Here is a 27534-nt window from a genome sequence, read left to right as displayed (position 1 = left end):
GAACAAAAAAAAAAAAAATCTTCTGCCGTTTCATATCTTGCAACTTCTGGAGGTATGGTAGAGGATCCACGGAAGGGAAGAATCACCCTCTTGCCTCCGGCAATGCTTGCAAGTTTGAGCACGAAAACACTCCATAATGGAAAAGGGCCTCAAACCGGCTGTATCGGCTCATCTTGGGTAGAAGAGGATGGGTCACGACCACCGGACCGCCTGGAGGAGACAGTCTGCCAGGGAGGCTGACGAGATGGTAGGGGGATGTTTGGAGACACAATTTGGCAATGAGATCTTTGGCAGGTCCAGGGCTTCCAGAAATTTAGGGAGGTCACTCACATCAGTCAGGGACACAGTTTTGCCGCTCTTGCGAACCAGGAAGCGAAAGTGGAAGCCCCAACGTTACGGGATCTGTGCTTTACGAAGGGAGCGCAGAGCTCGACGTTGCATGAGCATGCGTCTAGATAAGTCCGGGAAAAATTGTAGCATGGCTCCATCAAACTCCAAGTGGGGCCTATCTCTCATAATAGACATGATGGCCTCTTTGACAGTGTATTTATGAAGCTTATATATTATGTCCCGAGGTTGAGGCAGGTTCTGGGAAGGTGGTGCTAGAGAGTGGTGTGCCCTGTCAATCTCAAGCGGGTCATCTGGGTCTAGGCTCTTCTAAAGATGCCCTGTAGTGTGGGAATAATGTCCCTAGGCCTGTGGCTTCAGGGAGGCCTCTGATCCGTATGTTTGATCTGCGGCTGCGGTTCTCCAGGTCATCAAGTTGCTTTAAGAGGGCAGATATCTGCCTGTCATGGGTGGTGCTGCAATCTCTGATAAGAGCCATGGCTGCCAGGGAGTCATCCTGCTGTGACTCTGGGGATTCCACTCTGTTTCCCAAGTGTGTAGTTTCTTGTCGAATGTCCACTTTATCTTAAAAGGCCTGTTCCATCATGTGCATAAATTGATCCAAGTCTGCCTTAGTGGGGAGAGACCAGATATGGGACTTATGGTCTCGATCCCGTGCGAAGAGATCAATTGCCAAGGCAGGGCTCAGCGAGTCATCCAATCCTGGGGAGCCACCCACGGAAGTGTCGCTTACCCCAGCAGGAGAAGAGGGCCCATCGGGGGCAGCGCGCTCTGGCTGTTCAGAGGCCGCATGGCCCGGCGCCATCTTGGGCGCGTCCCTGTCGTCTCTGCCGCGATCGCCCAGATCGGCGCTGCGTCCAGATCCCACCAAGCTGCGTCCAGATCTCACCAGGCTGCGTCCAGATCTCACCAGGCTGCGTCCAGATCTCACCAGGCTGCGTCCAGATCTCACCAGGGCTGCATATAGATGTCATCTCTGGACGCAGCCTAGTGAGATCTGTACGCAGCCTGGTGCCATCTGGACGCAGCCTGGTGCCATCTGGATGCAGCCTGGTGCCACCTGGACGCAGCCTGGTGCCATCTGGACTCTAGATGTCACTTTACGCACCCCTCCCGACACACTCTGTACCCCTCCTGAGACTTTGCGCACTCCTCCTTAGACCTTCTGCACCCTTCCTGAGACCTTCCTTTCCCCTCACGTCTTGAAGGGCTACAATGCAGTAGGGCAGGGGTGTGATGTTCCCCACAGATTCATTGCGAGCCCATGTCACCGTCATCCCAAAACCGGAGAAAGATCCTCTGCTCTGCTCGAACTATAGGCCCATCTCGCTGCTCAACTCCGACCTGAAACTCTTCACGAAAATGTTGACGTCCCGCTTAGTCCCACATATGCAGGATATTATTCATCTAGATCAGGTGGGTTTCATGCCCTCTAGTGAAGCTCGGGACAATGTGACACGGGTGTTAGATGATATACATGAGTCCTCCGCTCGGTCGCGTCCTCTTCTGCTTCTGGAACTGACGCTCAGGGCACTGGGCCTGGGTGAGGTGATGATGTTGTGGATAATGGCGATCTATTCCAGGCCGACGGCACAGGTCCGGGTTAATGGTGCGCTGTCAGAATCCTTCACTAATGGCACGCGGTAGGGTTGCCCGTTGTCACCATTAATCTCACTCTAGAGCCCTTGCTATGCAGAGTCAGAGCTCACTGTAATATTGAGGGAGTGGACCTGGTTGGGGGAGGTAAGCACAAAGTAGCGGCTTTCGCCGATGACCTGCTGTTCTATCTTACAAACCCCACTGTCTCCCTACCGAACCTAATGCAGGAATTTTAGAAGTATGGGGCACTGTCACTATTCCTCATTAACTTCCAGAAGTCCACAGCCCTCAATGTATCCGTCCCCAGCTTCCTCCTCCTAGGACTGCATTCCCATTTCGGTGGGCTACGAAATCACTGAGATATCTGGGCACTAATATCCCGGCAGACCTTTCCCACACTTTCCGCTTAAACTTCACACACTTTCCGCTTAAATTTCCCTCCACTGCTCAAGGACATTCGGTTGGACCTCTCAAGATGGCATGCAGGTAAATTTTGCTGGTTCGGCAGATGCAACATTCTGAAAATGAATGTCATGCCACGTAGAGATACTTGTTGCAAACTCTGCCGATCCACATCCCACAGTCCTTTCTCAGGGCCGTCAACAGTGCCTTTGTGAAATTTCTGTGGGCCCACAAGCTACCTAGGATTAAATCGTCGATTTTGCGTATGCATAAACTCCACGGGGAATTGGCCTTCCCGATGTGACTAGATATGGAATTCTTTACCCCAACCTGTCCGTCTGTCGCCCACCTTGGCTGCCTTTAGGCGATCCCTAAAGACTCCTCTCTTCAGGGAAACCTATCCCACCTCAACCTAACCGCTCAAACAATTCATCCCCACGCAGCTCCCTCCTCATGTATCACTTCCCCCTCCCTTTTAGATTGTAAGCCCTCAAGGGCAGGGCCCTCCTTACCATCTTGTCTTGAATTGTATTGTGATTGTAATGTCTACCCTATATTGTAAAGCGCTGCACAAACTGTTGGCGCTATATAAATCCTGTATAATAATAATAATAATAATAATAATAATAATACCACGCAGCATGCCATCTCGCGAGGTTGATTGACTGGTGTCGTCACGGCCCACTTAAACACTGGATAGGACTCGAACAATCAGTAGCCGGACTTCCCCTGGCAGCACTGCCCTGGTGTAGAAGTGAAATCCCAACCTTGGTGAAAAACCACCCCACAATATGTTCATCTTGGGCCGTATGTCACAAATTATTTCCGGTGGAGGGTATATCCCCAGCTCCCTCACCCTTGTTTCCGGTCCTGGGTAACCCCAGTTTCACCCCTGGTATGGAAAATCTGGGCTTTCGTGCGTTGGCCGAGGCCAGCGTCCATGAGGCTCAGCATTTCATCAGGACTGATGCTTGGGTGTTGCTGGGGGACCCGTCATTGGAACCCCAGTGGTCCCCTCTAAACTTCTGGCAAAGGGTGCAGTTGTCCCACTTTCTCCGGTCGTTGCCACCAGCCAGGACTTTTATCCGACCAGCCTGGACGTTGGTATAGGACCCCTGCTGCCCTTCACAGAATTATGCCGGGGCTATCGCCTGAGTGCTGGCGATGCGGCCAGGCCGGGGGTACCATGCTCCACATCTTTTGGACATGCCCAGGAATCCAGTCAAGTCGCTGCTGCCCACATTTACTGACCAGGATATCCCACTAACCCCGGCATTCATCCTTTTGCATCACAATACGATACCGAAACAGTCATACTTAAGATCTGTATTGCCACATATGCTTAATGCAGCAAAAGCTTGCATCCCGGTGCTCTGGCGGGACACCCGGCCCCCTACGGTAGGCATGTGGCTGAGTAAGGTTAATGATATCTGGAGAATGGAGGACCTGACAGAGATGTTGAAAGGTTACTAAATGCCGGTCACCTATCGAGTTTAGTTGCCTATTGTTACTTTTCACTAGACCATATCCTCCTATTAACACGCTTACAGGGCGATATGCTAATATGCTCGAGTACTCATCCTGTCTCGGGCAGCACAGGTAGTGATGCACATGACACCTATCTCTGTTATGATCTACGGTTCCTCCGTGGCCCACTGTGGGGGGCGGAGGGACCGTGTGTTCCTCTAACTACTCATAATACATCTACGTATCATTTTTCTTTTGTTTTATTGTTCAATGTAGTAAGGGTTGCCTAAATTGAAATGTTACAGGATCCATGCATACAAGTTCATGCCTGTTACTTGCACTTCACACTGTAAGCTTCGATGTGTACTGTATAACCGACTGTGTGCAATATTTTTGTATGGATATTCCTGTTTTATAAAAATAAAGAATTATAAAAAAAAAACTACAAATCCTTAAAACTGGCTGAGACCAAACTGCTTCCTTTTCCTCACACACATTGCAATTGCTTCCTGCTCTGAGGACACTCCAGGCTACACAGGCATATACAAAGGCACATAGTGCCTTACTCCCTGTCATTTATGGACATCTCATATTGCTACAGTTTAGAACCTCTGAACTAAACTACAGGGAGACCCTGTGCCTACCCTATATTCTTTTCTCCACTGTGCTTAGAAATCTTAAGGTTTTGCAGTGCACCCATGAGTACCTATTTCTGCAAACCATGAACTTTTGAACAGCCACTACCTACCATAATCTGTTGAACTCTCCACATGGAGAAAAAAATCCTCTGCTGAATCCTACCTTAATGATCATCGGTCACACACTTCCACCTTGGCATTTCAGTAGGACACGCACTGTCATGTTCTTAACTTGTTATCAGTGTTTGCGGTTTTTTTTACCAGACCTCAAATGTGCTGGCTATCTAAGAGGGTTCCCCTCCCTATCTCTACCACAAAAATCACATGCCCAATTTCACTAGCACATGATAATTATCACACCAATTCCTCATCAATGCCTTTCTAACACTGGACTCAAACTCTCTCACAATAATACCCTACTCCTAAGGTAATTGATATTCACCAGTAGTCACTGCTGAAACCCCTTTCACCACAATGTAACCTGGCACTGCCAACATAACCGGAGACCCTGTTTATGGGAGTGAGCTTCTTCCTTTGTACCTGCTCTGGCACTCACCCTCAGATCTATCTGGTATGGCCCAGGGGAAATCAGTGTATTTTCTTAACTTAGTGGCTTCTTCCTGACCATGTCTGTATCTGTTTAGGAAACTTCAATACCCCTTCCTTACTCCTCTTCCATATCTCCCTTGATCTCCCCCCCATATATAGGGGCACAATCCTCTACACCATTTTTTTTAGGGCCACCCTCTTCCCACAACATGGCTCCCAAGCTGAGGACCACCTCTAAGATAACTCCATTCTTACCCACTCCCGTCCTTACCACCCATATTCCCCCTCCTTTTTTCCTATTCTATTTTTTGGAGTTCTTTCTTTTCTTTCTCTTTCATCCCACCACACTACCCAAATGTCTATGATCTACATCTTCTTGCTCAATGTTTGGGGAATGCACACCCCTAAAATACGCAGAATGATATTTACTGACCTATACACTAAAAAGGAAACAAAAAACCCTTTTCCCGCCAGGCAGCATTCCTTATGTAAAAGATAAATACTTCCCATCGATATATCACTCCTGCTCACCCCTCAAAAAATCTAGTGTTAGCACACTTCTAGATCACTACCTATTGCAGAGACCACTTAATGTATACAGGGATGAAGAGGGCTGGTTTTAGAGGGCTTTGTCAACCCCCATAAAATGACCCTGATCAATGTTTATGTTCCCAACCATAACCAGATTAAGTTCCTCAAAGCTCAAAAAGCTCAATACACATACTGAATTTAGTAAAAGAATTTTGCTCCTGGGAAGAGACTTCAATTTGATGTTAGACCCACACTTAGACATTACTGGAACATTATTTCACCTATCCTTTGCAGCTTGCAAAAGAATTAAAAACTGCCTACAACTGGTGCAACCACTATCCAGCCACCCACTCCCTGGTAGACCAAGCCTATACCTGAAATTATTTTTTTACTCAACCATTGCCACATCACCCTGGTTATATGGGCAGAAATTGGTAACCCTGCACCTACATAATTGACTATGACCCTAAACAATTTGCCACCCAACCTCTAAAACTGCCAGTTAGATGCGTCCCTTTTACCAGATCCCAGTATTGCTAAATACCTAAAGTAAACTTCAGGACACTTGTTGAAAAGTACTATACTTGAAAACATCACCCAAACCTTCTACACCACACAATAAGGAAAGCTCATAGAACACAGATAAAGTACTGTTCATCACTTAAAAAACAGTTAGTTCGACACTTAATGTCCTAGATTGACATGGTAGGACTATCCCACAAAAAGCGACATTTGAAAATGGCACAGAATTGACCCATCTTTAAACCCATCTAAAATCACTCTGCTTGGCTAAAGACCAGTCTGACAGGATTGGGATGCAGCTTCTATGAATATGAAAACCAGTGTAGCAGATCTCTGGTAAATGCACGCAGAAATTAAAGATGAAAGACTTTTGTTCCCTCTATATAAACAAACAATGGGACAAAGGCATCCCTACCATTTGCTGCCAGAGCCATTTTTTCTCATTTTTGGTGAAGATTACTCAAATCCCCCAAAACATTACATATATTCTGAAAGCAGAGGGCCCATAAAATGAAATTATTTTAATTGCAATTTTTTGCAGTGTTATTGCAGCTGTTTATCAAATCTGCATTAGACTACAGTACAAATACCCAGGAGAATTAAGTTATAATCAGACCAACTCATTAAAAATTGAATTTTAGCACATAACCATGTATCAGTCAAAAAATATTGTTGCAGATGTGGTCATAGAACGGTTATGATTGGGCCGATAAGCCATATATCAAAATGTTTTATTCCATCAAAAAGTATTTTAGATGATAACAAAATATACAAATGGACGTCCATTAACCCACCACAACTAAAAATATGACAACAATGTCACACTGAAAACATCACAAAAGTCTGGAACACACTACCACTATCACAGTCTTATCCCCACACTGTAAGAGTTAGGTGCTCATTTGTGTCTAGGCTCAAAGTTTTGGGTGAGTATATTTTACGTTTTTTTACCTAGAAACAATCAGTTAACCTTTGCAGTGTGGGGGTAGCCCCACTGCAAGGGTAAATAAAAATAAATACTGGAGTTCTTCTTTAAAATACTAGGCTTACTATATTAAACTGTAGCATAAAGTTTTAGTCCATGGTAGAAACTGACCATATAGCCACCTTGTATATAGTCTCGTATTATCTCAGCCCTGTCTTAACCACGTATAATAATCAGACTTTCAGTGCTAGATGTTAGCAAACAGTGGAGCAGCAGTCCTCGGATCTCAATAAGTATAGATATGTGGAGGTTGGGGGTTGGAATCATTTAGGTCAGGAAGGGGGGAGGGGCAAACAAAGTGCACTTTGTTTAAAAGGGGGGCACCTTCTAGCACATGCCCAGATGGCATCCGCTACAGACTGTTCTAGGTCCAATTAGCCTCACACTTTTTAAAAAAAAAGCCTTCATTTCCATACAACAGGTTTTAGACCTACCCGTAACATCCTGACTGCTCATATTACCTAATTCTGCACTTCCAAAACATTATGCAACTGAAAAAAGTAGGATTCATAGAGGCCACAAAATGTGGTACCACCTAAACCATATACACATCCACTCAGCCCAGTCAAAGGCCATCCCAACCTTTAAATTTTCCACAGACGTTGACAAAGGCCTTCGACATATGGGCCTAAGAATGCAGTTTCTGCCTGCTGTTGGAGATATGGTTCTTTGCCGGTATTCATCCTACACATCTTTTGGATATGTCCAAATTTAGGGACTTCCTGAGACTAGGTCCACACTATCATCTCAATATTTACTGACCATCCCATACCTAAAGAACCTTTATTTCTAATTCACCACAGTACATTCTCTTTCAAGGCATGAATCATTTACATGGCTAATACTGCATGCTACGGATTCCACATTCCCCGGACTCTTCTTTCATAATACAACATTGGTTTCACAGAATCTCCCCTCCCCACATCTGATACAGCATTGGCTTCACAAAATCAACAATATTGAATAATGGAGGATCTCACCAGCTTTTTAAAAGGCACTGACTTAAAATTTCATGCCACCTTGTTCTACTGGACTTCTCTTGTGTGGCTGGATACTATTATCCTTCCCTGACCTCTTTTGCTTTATAACCACCACTGGTGTGGCAGCATACCCCATGTACTGCTCTGTAACCCCTTTTATGCTCTTTCTATGCCACCTTCCACTATCCCCTACTACCCCTATTCTGACTCCAATTGTTGTATTAGCGATTTATCCCTTGCTGAGACCTCCATGCCTGGCCTGTATAAGCAGATACAATCACCACAGACAATCCTCATCAATTAGCTGAACTCACCAAATACCCTTTCCTCCACAAAGTTCTTTATTGAATGCAACAGAGTTACAGCAGACGAGAGGATGCAGTAGATGATTAAACAGACGGTATTTGCAGGTCAAAGATGGTAATGTTTCCCCCCATGCGCGCAGATTAATATGTGGCCATGTTACAGTCAGCCATGACACTAGAAACAAATACCTCAAGAAGAAATACACCATAAATGGGAGGGAACACAGAAAACATGGTGTAATAAAATTACCACAAGATGGCACTAATTAACCAGCTAGGCTTAAGGAAAATAACTATATAAATTCTCAATTCACATGAATTCATAGTCATAGTTAATGTTTATACATTAACTATGACTATGAATTGTGTGATGCTTTTACGCAACTGCTGGGACAGGGGTTCTCTCCGCTGCAGCCTCACAGACTGTCAGCGGTTTCTCCCTACCGGCTGTAGTGATCTGTGTCAGTGGGGACAGATTGCCGATTACAGCCTGAAAGGAGAGCCCTCAGACAGTCTGAGCTCCCCCCCCCCTGCAGTCTATTCACCTCTCCGCGGCGTCTGCGATCGTCTTCATTCCAGCAGCTGACCGCAATAGCCAGCCTGATAGAAAACTTCAGGTCCCTCCTCTGCTGATTGACATTCAATAAAAATCTATTGAATAAAAAAAAAAAAAAATGTAAAAAAGTGAAATAAATAAAAAAATTAAGTTAAATAAAAAGTAAAAATTTTAAAAATCAAAAAATTAAGTTTAATAAAAAAATCAAAAAAGTAAGAAAAAATACAAAAAAGTAAAAAAAAAATAAAAATTAAATAAACTAAAATTAAAAATCCCCCATAAAATTAAAGGCCCCAGCCCCTGCGAACACATGCATTTTTTTTCTACCACCTAAAACTGGTAGAAATTGCCTCCCCTCGCTGCTCGGGCAGGACACTGGCCGTTCACTGCAGTCTCTTCATACACTCAAGGACTCACGGTACAGGGGACGATCAGCTTCCTTATCTTCTAACTGCAAGTACTGAGTTAGAGCTCTCTGCTGCCACCTGGTGGTTGTTCATTGGCGGTGATTACTGTATTAACAAGGACTATGAACTTGTAATGTATGCATAACCTCTCAGCACTCTGCTAACCATACTACCAATACTGATTTGTGACAGGAACAGACAGTTACTGCGTATACTGAACCTATTACTACTCTACCCGGTCTGCTTGGCAGGTCGTCTGCAATATACTCACCTGAATGAGGAACTACCTATTGCTTCTGATCAAACCACTGATAATATTCTTACCATCATTGCCACCATACCCTGTGTTCCTGATCATACTGTACTATCCTCATAACTAAGGCAGCTAAGAACCGTAGATAGAAGCTAGAAACTAGCGGCTGATACTTACCTTCTGGGAGATTGGTGCAATGATGCTTAGAACCTAGTGGCGAGATTCATTGCTGCACAATACCCTTGGGTTCGGGTGTGTAAGGCGGAACGGGGTTCCGCAGCTGAGCTCCATATCTTCCCTTAGTTAAGGGTGTTATAGTTAGTTTGATATATATTTTTAGAAAGTTAATATCTAAATGTATAACGTGAGAAAGGGTTTTTTCGTGCCCAACTACTCATGACACCAAATGGGTTAACAGTAAACACGTGATGAAAAGGATAAAAACCTCATCAACTGATTACCCATTAGGATCTGACGAAGCCCCAAGAAACGGAGGAGGGGCGAAACGCGTCATCCGCTGCAGGATGCTTGTCTGATACAACACATTATCGACATGACAGTGGTTGATCTCAAACAGCGAGACTAGGAAATTACCTATGTCGACAAAACGGGATAAACGGACTTGAATTAAGTTGAACCTGGGATCTATCAACCCCTCTCAAAAAGCATTTGAGCCATATAGGAACACACTTAAGGACTTTTCACACCATCGGGACACCACAACGAACAAAGTTGGAAAGAAAATATCAAGCATTCATATGTTTCGTGGACTGACAGTCTGACCAAAGGGAGAGAACATCCGTGAGTAAATCTTACTCGAGTTTATTACTATACACAGATTGGAGGTTTCCTCCTCCCAGGAGTGTTTAAAACTCAGCGGTATGTTACCTATTTTCCCGGGTCCACTTTCATACTTTAAAGTGTCCTAGTAAGATTTCTTCAATCAAGTTTTTTCCTAGCGATATCTGTGGGATCCAGTGAAAGAACTAATAAAGATCCAAGTTCTGTTCCCAGGGACTTTATCTATAACTGGACAAAACTTAAAAAGATGTCTGCAGTTAGAGGGAAAATTATTAACGCAATCAAGTAATCCCAGGCACCTGATACGTTGTATCTTGCACTATTCACTTTATTCCCAGCGCTGTTTTCTCAAACATTGAGAACCGCTAGATTACCTAATCAAAGTTGATCTACAAGCTCCAAAAGGTCTTGAATGTTGTTTTACACGAATGGATTATTGCAATAATTTTTAAAGGTGTAGGGTTAGTGGGAATCAACTGTGTAGTCCGTTAATGTGTTATGGTTTGTTGTCTTGCATTTTGAATAAATTTACCCTTTTATATTGCCAATTAACTCTCCGACTCCCCCTTATTCAGCTGCACTATGTTCAAAACCTCACTTGGTTGAACAAACCGTTTTTTTCTAGTCTCCAGTAAGCAGCAGGGGGATTTTCGTTTTGCTTTGCAAGTGAGAGTTAATAAGCTGAGTTAATTAACTCAAAACTAGACAGGGGTGTGGATCTCTAGGTACACTCTCTTTTTTCTTTCTATGCCCTCTAACATGCCTGACAGCCAGCAGCGGTCTACAGTGGGCGAGAGTACCTATGTACCAGACATAGAGCGGAGTAAGGCCAGAAGTATGTAGGGAGCCCAGTGGGAGGAGAGCACCATCCCCCAGCCTGTCACTCCCTTCATGGACTTACATGAAAGGAGTGACACCCGACCATTCACACTACAGTTACATGGATGGCAAAAGTGGCAGGCAGGGGTGGGGAGAAGGCGGGGGAAGAAGCAGAGCGTGAGGGGGGCCAAGTAGCTGCACCATGGGCCTCTGGGTTGTACTTGCCCCCTGGGCTAAAAGTTGCCAGTCAGCCCCTGCTGTATTCCGCACCTACTGGGCGCTGAGAGCTGATTTAATTGCGGATGGCGTTGGCGGTTGCGGTATTCAGGATTGTGGGCGGCGTTGGACTACATGTCGGAACCGCAGGGCGCAGATGCCATCCCCAATTAAATCAGCTCTCGGCGCCCTACTTATAACGTTATGCTTATGTCTATGTGAGAGAGCAACTAGAAGGACAAACGAGGATATTTATTAGTATATATTTATTTTATCACATTTAGTGATAAAAGAGGGGATTAAAAGAATGATTTGATAATACAATACCGGTCCTCTTTAGAAATATATGTTAAAATCAAAAGTCTTAAATAATATTCAGCAGATTTTAATTCTATCCTTTTGTTTATCGGTATTGTACTTTGCACTTCTTTTATGGTATAGTATATTGGAACTGGCCGTTAGTGATAAGAGTTATCTATGACTAATGCTATAGGATTCCAAAGTTCTTCTTTCCCATGTTAGCAACTAGAGTTAGTAATGACTGATGTCATATGATTGAACATGTTTGAATCTGCCATAGTGTAGTTAACTCTGTGTTCCCGAAGCGCTTTGAAGGAGAATCCCCCAGCCGACTAGATAAGAGCCCCTTTCAGTGATGCTTTAAAAGCTTTTACCACTCATTGGTTTAGTGTGAACAGTGATTAACCCCTTCATGACTGGAGACGTACACTGTACATCTCCATCTTGAAGTGCCCAAATGACTGCTCACATACACTCACATACTGTATTCAGGGTCATGAAATGCCAATAACTGCTGAGAATCAGTGGTTACTGTTCATTAATGGATGCCTCAGTATCCATTAATTAAATAGTTAAGCTTTTGTAAAAGCTTCTTTCTCTCATCAATGAAAGAAATAAGCTGTTACAAATACCCCATCGCTATCAGCTTCCGATCGTCTGAGAATGATCAGAAGCCTTTAGTGAGCTCTAATCCTGTCAGAATCAGTCACTAAGGTAATTATTGGCCGAATAATAACCAAAAATGAAAAAAATAAATAAATTATTAAGCAGTTATTGTGATATAATAGACAAAACAAAAAAAAATGTGACATTGTAGGCCACCTAACCATTATTCTTAAGTGGGAGAACTTGCACAATTGGTGGCTGACTAAATACTTTTTTGCCCCACTATATATATATATATACATATGATATTATATATTGTTTTTTAGAAGACTGACAGGGCTATATATTTATATGTGTGGGTGCACTTAGTAAGAAAGTATATTACTGCCGTGGAAAAAAAAAAATCACAGCAAAAATTGAAAAAGTGCTCCAGTCAATAATGAACAGAAACTGGAAAAAAGCTCAGTCATGAAGGGGTTAATTGGCCATGGAATTATTGCTCGCACTCTGATGTACGCGGTGATATACATATATACATGTGCGTCATATTGGGCGGAATCACCATTTTCTCACATAGGTGCACCCAACGCATGTTGGCATGTGTATGTGGGGGCGGGGGACTTTAAATGTTACCTAGGGACTCCCAAAGAAGCTGATGAAGCAGAGGTGTGCTTCACCAGCTTCTCTCCGGCTTCTATAGTCAGGAATTACAGCTGAATGCGGAAGTGATGTAATATATATTACTTCCTGCATTCAGGGAACAGGGAGGAGATCGGCGGGGGAACGTGTCTCCGGTCACAGAGCTGCCGTGACGGTTCCGGGCACAGCAGAGCTCTGGACCGGCAGTGGCTGAGGTGGGGTGCACCGAGCGGCACCACATTACAAGCAACCAGGTGGCTTTTCAGCTGCCGGACCACTTGCATGTAAACACTGACAGGCTGTGCCACCCCTCTACTCCCTGCCGCCCCGAGGTCATGGCCTGGGTGGTCTTGTGGGGAATCCGGCCCTGCACACACATTTTTCAAATGAAGCAATTATTTGGTGTGTCTACCTAAATATAGCTTGAGTTTCACAATTTAAGACTTAGCTCCTCCATGTATACCCCTTGCCCCTGCCCAGTACCTACAAACAATTGTGTGGAGCTTCCCCTACATAGCAGGTACAGGGGTATAGTCACTAGACAGCCGGTTTGTTTTAATTTTACTTAGTGTCCAATCCTCTTGCAGGCAGCAGTGTAACCAGTGTAGTTGAATCTGCAGTGATGTGTCCTTCAGTGAATAATGGAGGAATTTAATTTTCACACCTAAACTTGATTGGGTAGTAGACATGAGCACAGTCACACTGATTTTTTTAAATAAATATGGCCCTTAGTCTCCTACCTCCCCAAATCTTCAGGTTTCAACTGAAAAGGACTAAAACGATATATGCTGTCAGTCAAGTTGACAAAATGGCGACTGTCAGTATTTCCAATACAGAGACCTAAAAAAAATGACAAAACTTTGGGTTAGTTCACGGATCTAAAACATTCAAAAGTGTTTTCCTCCATGGCTCAAGAACTCAAGAAAAAAAATGTAACACATTTCAGCTTAGCAATTCTTAAATATGGTGGTTAACCCCTTAAGGACAAAGGCCTTTTTTTCATTTTTTGTTTACATGTTATAATCCACATTTTAGGCCTGAAAATTACTTAAAACACCCAAACAGTATATATTTTCTGAAAGCCAAGACACTATAGAATAAAAGGGTGGCAGTTGCACAAGCAATCAGGCAACTTTACAGATGCCGGATGTAAACGGCCATCGCTGTCTGTTTAAATTTCTGGCGGTTTCCTACTCGAGCGTGGGCACGAAGGACTTCTAAAAATGCGAACCCGCATCCAGAAGACTCCTGTCCGACCATAGCTCCTTCACAAATGAGGTTGAAGTGTTTACTCTTTAGATTTAAGTCATGATAGCAATAGAATGATTCCTGTGGTACTTTCTAAATCAGTCAGTTAATCACCACCTTGATGTGTCACGACTCGCTCTGCCTATTTGTTTACATTCGGGTCAGAGCTGTCCTTTTGTTGAGTTGCATAAGCTGAGTTCAGCAGCATAAGAAGGGATAGGCATGATTTTTTTTATTCAAGTGAATTGGCAGCCATCATTCATTGTGATTGACGAGGATCTACATCGCTGGACCATGTGATTGACCTTTGGATTACATCGATGGACACTTTTTTTTTGTTGTCAAAAACTGCCTTGTGTTTTTTCTTCACATAAAGGACACAAAGTGTTGTGCATTTATTTGCTATTTTCTTTACTATTTGGTGAATGGGGTAAGTGGGGTAACAAATACCTCTTACTCATTCACAAGGGGGGCGGCATCTCACCGACATGGGGACAAGGTGCTTTCCCAGGGGGTCCCCACCCTGGAAGAGCACCCTCCCAATGCCTGGTATGGTACAGGGGTGCGCATGCTCATACCCCCCTTTCCTGCTCTGCTAGGCCGCTGCTCAGATTAAGGATTTGGTATGGGATTTTAGGGGAGACCCTGTGGTTTTTTTCAGTTTTTTTAAGGTTCTCCCTTAAAATCCCTATCAGTCCCAAAGGGACTGACGAGGGGAGTACAGGGGCGGACCGACCATAGGGCCCGCGGCCAAAGAGGGGGCCCGTCACCGACCCCCGTGCCCTTTTCAGCCCGCATGGAAGAGGACGCGGGTTTATTAAAGCGGCGTGGCCGAGAAGAGCTCCGAGGTGGGGGCGTGCCGCAGTGGACGGGGGCGTGTCGCAGTGGCCGGAGGGCGGACGGAGGCGAAGAGAGCCTCATGCTAGGGGGGCCCCACTGAGATCCGGCCCTGCCCCCCCCCCACTGGAGCAGTTCTTCAAAAACCCCGACTGGAACCTGGGGATCGGGAGCCCCGATGCTGGTAAGTGAATATAACAACTTTTTTTTTTAGCTGTAAACTGTTAACCCTTTAGTCTCCATTCACATAGAGCATTTGCGCTTCCCGTTCGGTTTTTCATGTGGGAGCCCGCACGGGACGCAAACGCTATATGTGAAATGCATGGATTCCGCTAGTTTGCGGCCATTATATAGTCGCGAACGTGCGGAATCCGCTGGATTATCGCGCTTGAAGTATTTTGGGGGCCGCGCGGGTTAAAGCTCCGTTCACACTGGAGCGGCTGTCCCCCAAAATAGTGCAAGCGAGATAATCCAGCGAATTCTGCACGTTCGCGGCTATATAATAGCTGCAAACGAGCGGAATCCATGCATTTGTTTCACATATAGCGTTTGCGTCCCGTGTGCAAACGCTATGGGGGTTATTCACCGAGTGAATAACGGAGCCAAAGTGAAGTGAGCTGAACGCTGTTCGGCTATTCACTTCAGCCTTGTACGGTTGATTTCAGCCGTACATGGGCTAAAATCAGCCGTACATCGGCTGCCTTCAGTCAGCCGAACATGCTCTGTATGTTCGGCTGAGCCGAAGTGCAGGGAGAGTTTCGACTCAGCCGATCCAACATCTGGATCGGCTGAGCTTGAAGCTCCAGCAGCTCATTCTCATAGGGGCCGAACGGCAGTAAGTAAATAGCAAAATGCAACAAAAATGTAGAAACATTGTTAAAAATGAAAAAAAAGAAAAATATTGTAAAGAAAAAAAAACGACACACATCCTGTTTCCTATTGGCCGGCACCTGCCAGAGTCTTCTAGTAGGTTCCGGCCAATAAATAACAACTGTGTGGAGTCGGCTGTGATGTCACGGCCGGCTCAGCCCAGTTGTTATTGTTTCATGACAGATCAGCATCCCCTGGTCATTTGGGGACGCTGATCTGTTATTACAACTGGGTGGAGCCAGCCGTAAGATTCGGCTGTTTGTTCGGCTTTGCAGAGCCGCAGCATGTTTGTTTGGCTCGGCTGCATTCAATTTTTTACTTCGGCTGAAGCTGAAGGCTGCTGCACGCGGTGGCTGAACTGAATGGTTTCTGCAGCTGAAGCGAGCCAAAGCATTAGCTGAAAGTTCGGCTAAATCCTTTGCCTGCTTAGTGAATAACCCTCAAAATGAGTCTACACCAACCAGCCATAGCATTATGACCACCCACCTAGGTCCCCCTTTTGCCACCAAAACAAATGTGTATGTATGCATGCATTATGCATGCTTATGGAATGATGACCATTAGATAGTATCACATACTGTGTTTTATATATTGACACTTTGTATTTTTATATAATGTATATTTTATATATTGTCTGTGGGGATTTTAATGAGTGTGTGTGTTGCGGAGGAACATGCAGTAATGGCAATTCATAGATACACATATGATTTAATTTGAACTGAGGTTGATATATGCACATTTGGGAGGATTTTTGCATGGTTTCTTGCATGTGTTCCTTATGCATATGGGAGTATGTGTGCATGTGTAGCGCATGCATATGCATTGCACATGCAGATGGAACAATAGCCATACATATATGTATATACAAGATAGTAGCATATACTGAGGTCTACATCTTGCATAATGTTCCACATGTACGTGAGCATGCGTTACACATGCATTTGGAAGAATCCCCTTCTATATGTGTATATGAGAGATCTTTGCATATATTGAGCTCTGTTTATGCACATTTTGCAATATATATACTGTATATATTATACCTTTATACGTTGTTGCAAAACAATACCGGCGCCTTCAAATCCAAAAAGAGCCCAGCAGTAAAAATACAGCAAACACGATGGAGGCAGCTCCCACAGATTAGATGGACCACCAGTCTATGAGAAAAGGAACAAAAGAGAGCACCTCCATAGTGTAAAAACGTTATTTAATAGTAAAAACACACAGCTCTAAGGCTGTACTTACAACAGTTCGGTAGAATAAAAACCAGTAGAATAAGGTGAAAGGACGGAACCCCTGGCAGGGAGAATCTGGAGCGATGTAAAACACCAGTAACCTTGATCCCTGTATTGATAAATGGTTTACGCGTTTCTGGGACATACCCCCTTCATCAGAACCAATGCCTTAAATCTTTGACGGAGAGGGTCACATGGGATTTTTAGTCCAATCATCTAGTCGGTGTTGGAGGCTCATCTAGAGAAGGCAGCTGCAAGTGATCTCTAATTACTATTCAGCTTGAGCTAATCCACAATATAATGTCATGGAATGGACATAATGTGGATGCGATAACCGCCTAATTGATATAGATCAGCTCAGAAACAAGAGTGTGTTTCAGACTGACAGTAAATATAGGAATTGAAACTAATAAAAGTGAGTACTACCATCCACTAGTGCATATGTGATCTAGATATGACTTATAAAAATAATGAACATAATATTCAACATCAATAACCACAATATATGGATGTCAAAGTAAAACACCTAAATTCTATAAAAACCACTACTAAGAGTGGCACCGCTGTCGAGCACATATGGATAAACACACGCATTCACATCCCCAAGTGGACATTTCTAAAAGAATGTAGAATGTGTGTGTGTGTATATTCCCAACTCTTTTTTTTTTTCCGTTTAATTAGAGATCACTTGCCTTCTCTAGATGAGCCTCCAACACCGACTGGATGATTGGACTAAAAATCCCATGTGACCCTCTCCGTCAAAGATTTAAGGCAGGATACAGGGTGTGTTCTTTCATTGGTTCTGATGAAGGGGGTGTGCCCCAGAAACGCGTAAACCATTTATCAATACAGGGATCGAGGTTACTGGTGTTTTACATCGCTCCAAATTCTCCCTGCCAGGGGTTCCGTCCTCTCACCTTATTCTACTGGTTTTTATTCTACCGAACTGTTGTAAGTACAGCCTTAGAGCTGCATGTTTTTACTATTAAATAACGTTTTTACACTATGGAGACGCTCTCTTTTGTTCCTTTATAAGTTGTGTTTATATTGTGTGATTTTTATAGCCTTGGTCTATATTGTATAAGATATGTGTAGTGGTTGGAGCAGGCTTAATGTGTCGAAGGACATGTGCAATGGGTGGCATAGGATTATTATGTTCAATGGGAGGGTCCAAGGAAAGTATATCTTTAGCGGAGGATGGATAGTGCTCACACCGTTCCTGACGACCTCCCTATTGACGAAATGTGTTTGGGCCTGCACTGTCACACATTAGATAAATGGCGGATGCGCTGTTTGGAGAGGCTTAGAGAGGTTTTTCTATGTGTTACCTCAATACGGGTGCATATAAATCTCTTTGTGAGTATATGGGTTGTTTTTATTTGCTCATTTATTAAAGGGCATTCTACACTAGGAGATATTTCCTGCACTTCTTTCCTCATTTGATGGGTGTGGAGTAATATGTAACAAGAATTGATATCGACGGGGAGTTCTGGAGAGTTCTGTCATTGCCTGGGGCCCTGAATCAGTGCATAAGACATTCTTATTATAAGAGGTCACGTATCGTTTGGTGAGTGTCTGCCTATAAGGGTTAGGAGTTTTTGCCATGGAGGTTTTGATCTTGGTGGAAGTTCACAAGCATACTTACAATTTAGAGTGCAATCTTTTCACGATACAAGCACTTTTCCTGTCAGCTCCATGGCAGCACACAAATGGATAAATCCCTCCATCCTCCCACCAATCAGGATCATAACTCATAAATGTACCCATGTGGCCTTGCTTGCTGTTCCTAATTTGTCCACCTACAGTTCAGGATTTTGGGCTGTGTGCTTACCAGGGATGTGCAGTCAGGGGAGGCAGGTGAGGCAGAGCCTCACCTGGTATTATGGATGAAAATGCTGTCAGCTTCAAGTCTGAAGCTGACAGCTTTTTCTCCATTCAGATTGGCATGTAACAGGTTACACAGCAGGGAAATCTTCCCCACTATATAACCTGGCATGTTAATTACAGGCAGTGCTGCATCCAGCTTTTGACAAGTAGTTAGGTTAAACAGCAGCGGGATTCCCCACTGCATGTGTAACCTAACTAGTGAGGCAAGAGCTGTCACAGCCTCTACTCTGTGAATGGTTTGGACCAATGGCAAAGCGGGCTACTGCTTGTTGTGAAACGGCGGCTTCTGGCGGCGAGGAATGGAACGCATGTTTGTGTTCCACAGTGTCATTTCCGCCGCCGGGCAGCCTTTTCTTCGTGCGGACAGGCGGAAATAGGTGCAGGGCCAATCGCTTGGCCTCTGGGGGTGGCCCTGCTTATTGGCGCCCCTATTTAAGGTCTGCTCATTCAGCACACACTGCTGTGTTGTTGGATGCCTCCTAACTGCACTTAGCCCCTTGGAGACCATTTCTGATAGGCAGGTACTGCATTAAAAGGTACAATTACTTGTTTTTTGTAATATTTTGTATTATATGGTTCTTACGATCCATTGTTTGTTATGCACTATGCCTCTGGACCAATCGCCCCCCTAAAGACTGCCATTGGCAAAGAATTACCACCTGCTCACCACTTCTTGCCTCTATGCTATCTAATACATGTTGCGCACCATTTCAAACAAGTGAGGAAGGAGTCTTTATGTTTTCCCTTTATGGATGAAATAAAGGATGTCATTCTAGATGAATGGAATCAGGTGGACAGGAAGTCTTCTTTCCGGAACAGGTATTTTAAGCTGTATCCTTGTAAAAAAAAAAAGGAGGTCAAACATCTGGATGAGTCGCCCGTTGTTGATGTGGCCCTTATGCGGCTGGCGAGACACGCCACCTTGCCACTCGATGACGCTGTGACCTTTAAAGATGTCTTAGATAGACGAGCTGACTTAGATCCTAAAAAGATCTACCTATCGGCTGGTGGGGCATACAAACCTGCAGTGGCCATGGCTGCGACTTCAAAAGCCCTAGAGGCCTAGGTTGACAGCGCTGAGTCCGCGGTATCAGGGGATCTTAGTAAATCTGAGATCTTAGACCTCCTAAAGAACATTAGGCTGTCTTTGCAGAAGCCTCAGTGGATGTCATTAAGTCCCTAGCCAGAATAAATGTTGGCAGCTGTGACAGGATGGAGAGCCCTTTGGCTCAGACCGTGGGTGGCAGACCCCACGTCCAAACAAGGTTTTTGTCGAATCCCATTTGAGGGCCAGTCCCTCTTTGGTAACAAATTGGATGCAGCAATAGCCAAGGCAACCGGGGGTAGGTCAGGCTTCATACCCCAGGACAGGAGATTGATGAAACAGCGGAATGCGCTCTTTCGAAAAGCAGCATTGGATAGAGGTAAAGAAGCCAGAGCATATGGGCCTGGCAGAGAGTTTCAGAGGCCCTGGAAGCCATCGGGTACTTTTTCTAAATTCAAGAAGGGAGCTTCTGCTTCCGGGCAAAACTCTTTTTGATGCTCTGTGTAACGATCGCGGCTGCGCTCCACCGTGGAACGCAAGCCGCAGGACGGTAGTAGATGCGCCGATGCGTTCCAGCGTGGAACGCAGCGGTCCCTATGACGTCGGCAGCTCCTCCCACACTCCTTCCCCATAAAAGGCTGGCAGAGAGATCAGTATGGCGATCCACTATTGCCAGTGAACGCCAGCTGACAACCAGAGATCCCCTCGCCTGGACCATTGGACCTGTTTTGCTGGAAAGAACCCTTTTCTGCTAGGACATCTAATTGCAAGTATCACCTAGTCTGTGACAGCCTGTCCCAGCTAGTGCTCACTGAAGTGATTGATCTGACTCTCATGCAATTGCTGTATAGACTTCCTCATTGATATCTGAGCCACACCATTTAAAGGGGAAGTGCTGATATGACTTTTTGTTTGAACCTTACTGAAGTCTTACTGAAGTCTTATTGTTTGAACCTGCTTGAACCACACATAAATAGTTGTAACCCAGGTATGCTGTAATACCCTGGGGCTACTCGTGTGCATCACCACTTAAACAAATTAATTGCGGCATGATGGTAGAGCTCCAAACTCTCCGCTAAAGTTTGAGAGTGCTGCCTGGAGCTCGACCCTGAAGCCGTACCCCTAAGCAATTACACCTGAGCTAGGCACACTCCGCAGCTGAGATTCATATAGCCTGACCGAGCCGTTACACTCTGTCTGTTTGGGGTTGTGGAGCAGGTGTGAGGTTGGCAGTTTTCCAACAGGTCTGGGCAGACAAAGTTGCGGATCGATGAGTAATGGATTCGATCTCGCAGCGCCACTCCCCATATTCCTACCCACGAGGGTCCCATCTTGTCAGATCAAGAGATCCGTCCTTTTTTCGTATACTGAAAATCTACTGGCTCAAGAAGCAGTGGTCCAGGTTCCAAAAAAGGAACGTTTCTTGGGTGTATATTCCCCCTTATATCTTGTACAGAAGAGAATGGGAGACTGGAGACCGGTTATCGATTTGAAGTATCGAAACTGTTACATAAGAAAAGACCATTTCAAGATGGAACGATTCTCAAGATGATCCAGCTAGGGGATTGCATCTATCCAAAGATTTGCAAGATGCTTATTTCCACATGCCGATCCACCATTCCTTTCAGAAGTATCTTCGTTTTTCGCTCGGGCTCCTCCACTTCCAATTTCTGTGTCTTCCTTTTTGGCCTTACAACATGCCAAGAGTTTTTACTAAGGTTCTTCTAGCATTGATTGCCCTGCTCAGGGAAAAGGGGATCCATATTTTCCATTCCCTGGACGATATCCTAGAGTGGAAGTGCCTTGCTGCAGTATCTCGCGATGGTAGTAGCAACACTGGAGGAATTCAGTTGGCTGATAAATCGAGAAAAAGAAATCTTACACCCACAAGGTGTCTGGTGTATTTGGGGGCCTGCGATACACAACACTGTGTCTCTGCCAGCAGAGAAACTCCCCATAATGCGACAGCATCTGTTGGCTGCTCTGTTGTCTGATCGACTTCCAGCCTCTCAGTGTCTGCAAATTGAGGGCAACATGGTGTCTACCATACCCATGGTCAGATGGGTTCAGTGGAGATCTCGCCCCTTTCAGTCACAATTTCTGAATCAATGGGAGTCAGAGGACCTCAACATATTGATTCTAACCACTCCAAGCATGAGAACCGGTATTCAATGGTGGCTCGAGAACCGCAATATTCTTTACTGCCACTCTTCTGCTGATATCATGGGCGATCTCTACAGATGCAAGCGAGTCTGGTTGGGGGTCCAGCGGCTTGGGCCAGAGGGATCAGGGCCGATGGTCCTTCCAAGTGAAAGGAATTGTGCCCAACATCCTGGAACTGAGAGTGGTTTTTCAGGCCCTGTTGGCCTTCCAAGAAGCTAATCATGGGAAGTCAGTCCTTTTGCGGATAGACAATGCCACCGCAGTCGCATACATCATAAAGCAAGGGGGAACTCGCCGCCAATCCTAACTGAGGGAAGTTGTCCCGATCATGCAATGGGCTCAGGACCATCTTGTTCACATCTCAGCAAACTATGTTCTGGGTCTCCTCAATCTCCAGAAGGATTACCTATCAAGGACTCGTATAGACAACAACTACGTCGGGTGTTCCAAGACCTGACAACATAGGCTTTTCTCCCAGAGGTGGACCTTTGTGCTTCCTGAATCAACACCAGACTTAGGAGATTTTATTCCAGGTTCCATTGTCCTCAAGCGCTAGCAGTGGACGCCTTAACAGCTCGTTGGTCATTTCAGATGGCTTATGCATTCCTACCAGTCACGCTCATATTAGTGTTCTTGAAGAGGCTTCAGAGGGAAGCTGTGACGGTGCTTGCGGTCATTCCGAATTGGCCCAAGAGGCCGTGGTATCTTCCTCTCCTGCAGCTCAATACGTGTGCTTCCCTTATAACAGAGTATGGGTTAAGTTCCAAGAATTGGCATCTCCTCACACCTTTTCTCCTCTGACACCGCATGTCACGCAAGTACTTGATTTTCTGCAGAAGGGACTTGACATGAATCTCAGTCTGAGCACCCTCAAAGGGCAGGTGTCGGCAATATCAGCCTTTACTGGTCTTCACCTTGCTAAAACCTCAGAGAAAGCCCTTGTTCCCCAAATGGGACCTTCCTTTGGTATTGGACTTTCTAGCTTCAGAGCCCTTTGGAGAAGATGTGTCTCTTTGGCCTCTCACCTTGAAGACTGCCTTTCTCGTAGCGATTACCTCTGCCAGAAGAGTGTTAGAGTTAGCCACATTTGGGTTTAAAGAGCCCTTCATGAATTTTATGGTGGACAGGGTGGTCCTGGTCCCAATGCTGGGTTTTACCCCCAAAGTAGTGTCCGATTTTCACATGAGACAGGAAACTGTTTTACCCACCTTTCCGTCAGAGGATGGTCATCACATAACCGCTTGGATGTGGGCAATATGGTAAAAGCATATATTGCAGCCATGATGGAGCTCAGGTCTATGAGCCATTCCTTTATCGTGCCTTCTGGGCCCAAAAAAGGCACTAAAACGTCTAGCAGGCTCATCGCTTCCTGGGTGGTGAAAACTATTTAATTGGCCTACAAAGCCAAGGGCTTACCTGTGCCACATGGTGTTTCGGCCCATTCCACGAGAAGTATCTCAACGTCCTGGGCTGCAGACTGTCCGTAAAGCAGACACATGGTCCTCTGTACACACTTTCATGACTCATTATTGTGTTGATCCAGTTGCTCTGACTACTGTTAACTTTGGTTGTAGTGTTATTTCTTCTGCCTCTGGCTTTAATTAAACTGTTAAGCATCATTCCCACCCTGGTACTGCAATTTTCCTTTCCTGTCTAGCTCCACGGCAGCACATTGCCCACCGATGAGTTGTCTAGTTACGGAACTGCACTTCAGTAAATTTATGATCCTGATTAGTGGGAGGAGGGAGGGATTAACCCATTTGTGTGCTGCCATGGAGCTAGTCAGGAAAGGAAAATTGCGGTAAGTATGAAATACACTTTTCCGTTTTTTCCATATGGAACTATCCTATTTTATATCAAGATTTGATTTCACATGTGGTTTGTTATCTGGATTGACTGTGATTTGTTTATGCTTGTGTTTTTTGTTTATCTTCACTGTTTTTGTTCACTGTGTTTATACTATTGGAACTATTTATTGCTCACATGCATTTGAGCGATAAATTACTTTTGGGGTTTATACTAATTTATTTTAGCATTTAGGATAATTGTGAGGGGGAAATCGGAACAGCCAATTTATTTATAACATATTTTGTTTTAATCAAGTATTGTCTAACATCCTGCATTTACCATTTTGTGATGCCCACCCGAGAATGCTTCTTCAAATCTATTTACAAGGAAATTGGTTCCTGTGTACAACAGATGTCCTTTTAGAAGAATCGTAAACATGTGTTTGTTACCTCCGCAGATGCCATCAGAAAGAAGATTTACACTTAAAAGAATATAGATAGTCAAATTCCCCCCCAACTCAGACCCTATATAAATTGTGTAAAGACCCCAGCCAGTCAGAGCAATGTTGATTCCAATACTCTGTATTGTATTGCTCTCCATGCAGGCACGTACAATAAATACCTTTGCTTTTTAATATGGTCTCAACTCTCAACGTTATTGAAACCCCTGAGTTTGGGTTTCCCCGTCAATTGTTTATAAATACTTTAGGTATATATCTGCGCTACCTCCTAAAAACGTGCTGCTGTATAAATATACAGCAGCACGTTTTTTTCGTAAGAAAGTATATTACTGCTGTGGAAGAATCACACAGCAAAAATGTAAAAAATGTGTCAGTCATTTATGAACAGAACCTGAAAACTAGCTCAGTCATGAAGGGGTTAAGGTTAGTTTTAATATCGAGAGAAAGATTTACATTTCTGTTTAAGGGAATGAAGTCAGTTGGTCAACATGGTGCCAGGTTTGTTGCTACCTTATATGCCTCTCATAAAGTGACTTGAGAGTCAACTAAGCCAACATTATTATAGAAATAACTCTGCGTTGATTGTTCTAACTAGGTGGAAGTAATTTAGCAGCCAAGGTGTGGGTCTAGATTTTTCCAGGAGGTACTTGCAATACAAGCAATATGGGGTCATGATCCAATAGAGGTGGTAAGAATCTTCACTGAGGGGACATCCAGGTGAAAGTTCCTAAACACCAAAATAGGGTCAGTTCTGGAGAAAGAGTTATGTGGTGCTGAATGACAGGTGTAGGCCCGTAAGGTGGGATTAAGCTCTTTCTAGACATAGAAAAGATCTTGAATCTGGAGTAAGTACCAAAAATGAGAAGAATCTGAATTAGATACACTAATAGTAGCAGATGCAGACTTGTTCAACTTAAGGTTAAAAACGAATTTAAAGTTTCCATGTACAATGGCCGTACCTTTTTGATGTTTGTGCAAAAGTTTTAAAATATGGAAAAGAAGGGGAAGTTGTCAGGAAATGGGAGCATAGTACGTTAGGATAGTAACTTAATTGCCCCGTAATGAACCTTGAAGTAATATGTTTAGGACACAGGAAAGACTGTCATTTCCAGAATGAAAAAAAGAGGGGGAAAAAAAGGGGGGTGGAGGGGCTGTGAGAAGAGGAAAGGGAATGGAAATCAGACAGAGGGGAATAAAAAAGAAATTTAGTAGAATCGTTAGAGAGTAAGTAGGACAGGCACAGAAACAAACAAAACTGGGATAGGCTAAATTGTCCAAAAATGCCACTCAGAAGGTCACAACAATATCACACTTCCAATGTCAGAGCCCGCGGGTCAAGAGCAATCACAGCAATTGGATATGTGCCCCCACAATTTCCCTACAATTTCCCCACAGCCAGCATCAATGTATGTAACAAGCTCAATCAAAACAGGGTAATCACAAATGCATATAAGTGGTAAGAATATGTAGGGGACATAGTAAAAGAAGAACAAAATCTACTTTACTCTTTCAGGGAATACCAACTTGAAAATTGAGACGTCTACCAGAACGGAGTAAAGCAATGCACAACATTCAGCATCTCTACTAATAAATTCAGCAACTAAAAGCAAGTCATAACATCATGGTGGCACCAGGTCACTCCATGCAATATTAACTATACAACCATGCATATAAAACACAATAGTCACAAAAGACTAACACAGCATTTGGTCACCATACTACTTTGTTAAGCCAAGCTTTAAAGAAAAAAAGGAAGGCAGTGTAAAAAACACACAAAAAAAAGGGGTGGCAGGTTAGGAAACTGCAGGTGATAATGCAATGGTCAAAGGAAGCAGTTGTCTAAGAATCCAAGTACACATCCAGTTGCAGTTCTTCTTAGCTGTAGAGGCAAACCTGTTGTTTGAAAACATGGGAAACCTCAAAAGGCATGATCATTACTATCTAGTGTGGGCAGAAAGAGCCAAATAAAATAACAAGTCTTAACAAACTTTAGTTCAACTCAGTGCATTGAATGATATAGCCACAGATGTGTTAGGTCAAAAGCAATAAAGAGCTGCGAATGCAGCTTCACCTGTGGTAGAGGTAGTTAAGTTCTGCATGGGGTAACAGCAAAATATTATCATTTAGAAGCAGGGCAAAAAAACTGAGGCTGGAAGCAGTGGAATCACTGAGATAAACGTTTCTGTGGTGAATTAAAGAATCATTAGCCACATCACTTTTATGTGGAGAATCCACCTTAGAGAAATGGCTAGGGCTGAGATTAGGTGGTAATGGAAGGTTCAATTTTCTAAAACAAAAGTGCACCTCTTCAGGAGTATGCAATTTATGCAGATTTCTGCAGATTATTGCAGTGGATGAAAATGAGCATAAATGGGTACCCCCATCTGTAGCTAATATCCTCAGATTGAAGAATCAAGAGATAGGGCCATAGGTTTATTTTTTTGGCTATAGTTACCTGGGAGAGGTCCGTAAAATCCTTATAAGCATGGCCTAGAATATGAAGATCAGAGACCACACCAGAGGCCTTAAGCATCATGAACGTTCATGAAACAGGGCTGTAATGGAGACCAGGAGATCTTCTATAGATTCCAGCAATCTATAGAATTACTGTATAATTTTGCAAACTTTGATAATACCCTGCAGAAAGGCTATATCCTTCTGTAAAGCCTCTATATCTTGCTCATGACCCTCAAGGACTGTTGTTGCATTGCCCATGCGATGCTAAAGCAAATTCGTTCAGTGGCCTATTTCCCTGGGAGAAGCCTCAAGGTGAGTTTGCGTGAGGCCACCGCTATCTTGTTCCGGACAATCGCCTGGATCTCCTGTAGGAAAGAATCTTTATTGGTGAGTATGTCACCCTCTCCAGATGTGTGCGGAGCAGGTTCAGAACATGCATGATGTTCCCATGCGCTCCCCCCAGAAACTGAGGTTTAAGATGTAAGAGCACAAACCAAGAGTCTCTTGGAAAGAAAGTGTGGAAAGGGGTTTGTAAAAGTCTGATTACATTAATCTGAAACACATTGCAGTGAGGTATGAAGGTGCGAAGGTGCGAAGGTGCACTACTCTAGAGGGTACCATGTA

General features: G+C 44.2%; 1 protein-coding gene across 1 annotated transcript in view; it reads right to left on the bottom strand.

Moving 5' to 3' along the window:
• The window catches only part of PM20D1 (peptidase M20 domain containing 1), a gene marked incomplete at its 5' end in the record, with an annotated part of 236916 nt that overhangs the window by 28932 nt on the left and 180450 nt on the right, over positions 1-27534 (bottom strand). Inside the window, one exon of the mRNA XM_018571733.1 lies at positions 13664-13763. Coding sequence (XP_018427235.1) covers positions 13664-13763 — 100 coding nt within the window. The remainder of the gene's footprint in view (positions 1-13663; positions 13764-27534) is intronic.

This window comes from Nanorana parkeri, unplaced genomic scaffold, assembly GCF_000935625.1.
Source record: "Nanorana parkeri isolate BGI_ZX_2015 unplaced genomic scaffold, ASM93562v1 scaffold1823, whole genome shotgun sequence".
Classification (NCBI taxonomy): Eukaryota; Metazoa; Chordata; class Amphibia; order Anura; family Dicroglossidae; genus Nanorana; species Nanorana parkeri.
Note: the sequence above shows the minus strand (reverse complement) of the source record. Positions and strands in the feature narration are given on the sequence as shown.